Here is a 4,749-nt window from a genome sequence, read left to right on the forward strand (position 1 = left end):
TTGTCGGTGTCAGAGGTCACTTCCTGTTTTCTCTTTTCTATGTGTGAAGACCCACAACAAACAAACCGGAAGTGATCGAGCAGAGCTGAGATGATGATGATTTATTATTATTTACATGTTGTTAAAAGTCGGTTATTAGTTCCCTGTCATTGGTCATTTCCATTATTATACTGTCATAAAGAAAGAAAAAGTAGATGGTTTATTTCCCACATTTAATCAACACCATGAGTTAGAATGAGTTTTAATACAAGCATCAACAGAGTCACACTGTAATAAAAACCTGACAATCAGAAATACTTGAATACTGCAAGTACTGAAACACACTGTGTCAGTGTGCAGCCAGAGCCTGAGAAACTTCAGGGGTCCTGGTCTAAAAATCAGGCCCCTGACAAAACCGAGTGTCTGTCAAGTGACATAAACAGAAATACTCAAAGGTCTACGTCCTAACTGTTCCAACATATGAAACGATCCTCATCACATTTGTTTCCAATTAATATAAAACTTTGTATAAGACATTCAGATATCACCAGGTTTCCATGGTAACAGCATCCCTGTGTCTTTTCTGTAAAAGAAAGAAAAAAAACACAAACGTTACCAAGACAGTATTTCAGTGTTTTGTCTGTGTGAGAACAGTTTGAGACGCTGAGAGTGAAAACGGGGGTTCTCTTCGTTCTCGACGTTGTTCTCAACACTGTGACGACCTCAAGTAGAAGCAGGTGTGGTTCTTACCTGTCAGACCATCTCGTACTGGTTTGCATTGACGACACGAGACAAACAACAGGACAGACACAGTCCTATCAGCTGGAGACGAAACACAGACTCAATTATTTCCAAGGTCTAAACAATAACTAATTTCAGATTTTAATAATGTAATATTTGTTTGAGAGGAACCACACAATTGTTCTGGTTTTAAATCAAGTTAATTTACATTATTTGTTTAATTTTAAATGATTTATTATTATTTATGTGATTTCTATTATTTATTTATTCTTATTCATCACTTATAACAGGCTTCTAATTATTCCTAATCCACAGCACAGTGTTCCTGCAGTAAATAGTACTGTGACTGTATGTTAGTACTGTGGTGTATTTTAGGGTTAATACCTGAGAGAAGGCAATACCAAAGGTAACTCCAGCGATGATTCCCATGTTGCTCTCTATGAAATACGTCACCAGCTCATAACAACCCTGAAGACAAAGAAAGACTTGTTACTACTACTACTACTATTATTATTCCTATGTGCTATGGATTTATTTATTTCGTTGAAATTTCAGCTTAGAATCCTGTGACGTGTAATAAAACATGTAAACAGCACTGAGAAATATTTCACTTTAAAAATGAATCAGTTTTATTTTTACTACAAAAGTTTTAGTGGCTCAGTCCTATTACTGAACTCAAAGACAGTTCAATTTGTTCACATTGAATCTGCAAATCTGAACAAGAGGTTGTATTTGGAAGGAGACGTGTGTCCTTCCCACCTGTCTATAGACTTTCTGTGCAGCCACAGTTGCGTTCCTCAGCTCGGCTCCGCTGCAGTCAGAGGAACTGATGCAGCAGCTCGCAGGGAGGCCGCTGAGAGGAAAGTAGGCGCTGCTGAACCAGCTGGTGTAGTTATGAACTCCACAGCAGTGTAACTGCAAAGAGACACAAGGACGTATGTGCACCGTGTCCGGTTCGGGTTCTGTCAGGTTTAGTTAAAGGTGAGGTGGAACACTGACCCTGCGCTGAACACCGTCTAGAGCCAGACTCCTGTCATCTCGTCCATCATACTTCATCACAGCGTCGCTGTATGTGCTGAGGAAAGTCTCTTTAATCTGGACACACACACACACACACACACACACACACACACACACGTATGTAGTATGTTGTCAGCATGAAGCTCTGCTGCTGTTTTACGGTGAAGAGAAAATTCTGCAGCTCAACCTCATGACGAAAGACAAATCCAGAGATTCCAGCGATGAGTTCCGTCATGAAGACCAGAGTCAGGAACACAGCATACTGAGGAGAGGTCAGAGGGCAAAGGGCAAGATGATTTCATGTGCTTGTTACTTTAATGTTGCTGTTGGTAAAGATGAAGGTCATGTAAACTACTTAAACTGCTGAGGAGGCAGTAGTTAGTAGTAGTGGTAGTAACTTCTCCTGTCTTAGAACGATATCTTATCATCAACCTGCAAAGTGTTAAATAAAGGTTGTGGAAGAAAAAGTTCAAGACTTGAATTGATTGTAGTAAAAGTACAAAACTGTAATCCCACCCAGTACTGGGAGTAATCAGGATACACCAACTGACCAGGTTTAACATCCAGGGGCGCCCCCTGCAGGTAGCAAAGCAGCCAAACAGGCCAAACAGGATGATGGCGGCTCCGGTGCCAGCGAGGACGTACGGGGCGGTGGAGGGTCCGTTAGAGATCAACAACATGTAGGGGCCCAACATAAACTTCCACCAAAGTCCCACCGACAGCAGGACCACACCTGTCACCTGAGGGGGGAGAGGCCACAAGTAAGACAACAGGAGTATAAAAGGTTTTGTTAAAGAGGGAAAACCTGCAGCAGATGGAGGAGGAAGGTGGAGGAAGGTGGAGTCTCAGAGAGAAGCAGGTGATTCAGCTCCTCATGACTTGATGAAGACTCTGACAGGGAGGTGAGAAAGTGACACACAGGTGAGAACGGACGGGTGGTACTAATACCACGGGGTGGGGAGGGAGTACTAGGACCACTGGGTGGGGAGGGAGTACTAGTACCACTGGGTGGGGAGGGAGTACTAGTACCACGGGGTGGGGAGGGAGTATAAGTACCACGGGGTGGGGAGGGAGTACTAGTACCACAGTGTATTAGAGTATTATTACTCCAACATTAAAGTAAAAGCAGTTTTCCGTGTTATGTAGTACTTATATTACATCCAGTTCTATATTAAAAGTACTGAGTCGATTATTAAAATACTAAAATTCATTTTTTCATAAAAAATGATTGAAAACATCAGAAATAAAACGTTATGTGATATATTTAGTTTTTTTTTTAATAAAGAAAATACTTCAACAATTGAGAAAAAGAAGAATTAGTTGAACTAGTACTAGTACTAGTACTAACCCTAACCCAAACCCAAACTCTGAGTCTAAAATACCACTAAGGAGGACTGAGGAGTCTGGTTTCAGAGACTGAAGAAGAATAAAAATTAGAATTTAATTATTATATAGATTTTAAAGGAAGAATAAAAAACCTCTCACCCAGAAGATGAAGGAGTAGAGCAGCAGCAGCGTCTTCAGACACATGATCACCGGTTTAGTTTCCATCCTCCCGGGAGCCATAATCCGACCGATCCTGCAGGAGAAAACCAGGACTCTCTCTGAAAACCGGGACCCTGTGTGAGAACCAGGACTCTCTCTGAAAACTGGGACCCTGTGTGGAAACCAAGACTCCGTGCTGAGGTCTGTTGCTCTGCTCCTGTCTCTGGTGATGAGCGGCGCCCCCTGCTGTTTAGTTCAGTTACTTGGATTTACTGTGTCTGTAAAGTGCTGCATGAATAAATGTGAGAGGACGTAGAAGTCATGACAACGGACCTACTTTACTTCAAAGCTCCTGTGGTGAAAACATTTGGTACTAGAAGATTCAAGATTCGAGATCTTTATTGTCATCATGCAAACACAACAACACTGTGAGGAAAGAGTTCTTTTTTCTTGTTTTGCATTTTAAAATCAGGAGCTGCTCAAACTGTGTCTTTATATCATCAACACAAACCAAAGTAGGATGTTTGAGCTGCATTGAAAAATAAAACAGGTGAATCCTTCATGTCTGAGAGCTGCAGCGGTGAAGGAGACGTGCAACACGACATGTGGTCGGAGGTTTGGAGGTGATGACTCCCATACTTCACACTCTGATCCCATAATTCACATGGAGGTGGTCCAGGCAGTCTGCCCTCATGTGACACCTCCCTGTGAAGGTTCTTTCTCACACGCTGCACAGAAACTGGTTCCTACAGAGTCAGCAGGTGGATTCTTGTCATAAAAAGTAGGATAGGATGGTCAAAGGCAGTCACACACAAAAAAGAGAGAGAGGTTCATGATGAACAGATGTAAGTCCAGTAAAGGAGGTCAAACATCAAGAGACAGGAAGCAGAACCAGGTTCAAACCAGCAGTAAAATGAACCAGATAAATAAGACGAGCAGTTCAGTCCAGTGACAACATCCAACACATTTAACCCATAAGAACCCGCGGGCGTCAGCAACACTTGTTCCACACGGTCCATTTGGTTTGTTTCACATCATTTTTCTCCAGTAGAACTGGGTTCTTACGGTTAGGTTTGATTCAAGTTGATGGTTTCACAGCAAAGAGGAATTTATTAGATTATTAGATAATAATAGTTTGTTATTGATAAGTTCTGTAGTTTTCAATATATGGCTACTATATCTATCTATCTATCTATCTATCTATCTAGATATATAGTGTGTAGTAGTGTGTAGTAGCCACCATTCACTTTTCAAACAGCTTCCCATGACAGAAGAGCTCCATTTGTTATTAATGCAGTTCCATTTCTTGCTCAGTATTTAAAGTTCACTTTCTACCTTTCTCACTGGATCCATTAATTACTTGACTCTCTTAGTGTGTTTGTGTTTGCACAGTTTGTCCTACATTTCTATTGAGATGCTCCCACTGCTTCGAGCAGACCTGGTGCCGATCGACCCAGACTCCCTTAAATGTTCAATTGAAAAAAATGACACAACATGTAGAGACAAACTGTGGCAACAAACGAA

At 41.5% G+C, this 4,749-nt stretch overlaps 1 protein-coding gene across 1 annotated transcript; it reads right to left on the reverse strand.

Moving 5' to 3' along the window:
- Positions 1–671: 671 nt before the first annotated feature.
- LOC113164295 (tetraspanin-7-like) lies at positions 672–3,306 on the reverse strand. Its single transcript, XM_026363532.1, has 7 exons — positions 3,226–3,306; positions 2,292–2,480; positions 1,928–2,002; positions 1,720–1,815; positions 1,480–1,635; positions 1,105–1,188; positions 672–801 (listed from the first exon to the last, which is right to left on the reverse strand). The coding sequence occupies exons 1-7, from the start codon at positions 3,304–3,306 to the stop codon at positions 733–735; spliced, it is 750 nt and encodes a 249-aa protein (XP_026219317.1). The 3' UTR covers positions 672–732.
- Between the last annotated feature and the right edge of the window lie 1,443 nt (positions 3,307–4,749).

This window comes from Anabas testudineus, chromosome 2 (assembly GCF_900324465.2).
Source record: "Anabas testudineus chromosome 2, fAnaTes1.2, whole genome shotgun sequence".
Classification (NCBI taxonomy): domain Eukaryota; kingdom Metazoa; phylum Chordata; class Actinopteri; order Anabantiformes; family Anabantidae; genus Anabas; species Anabas testudineus.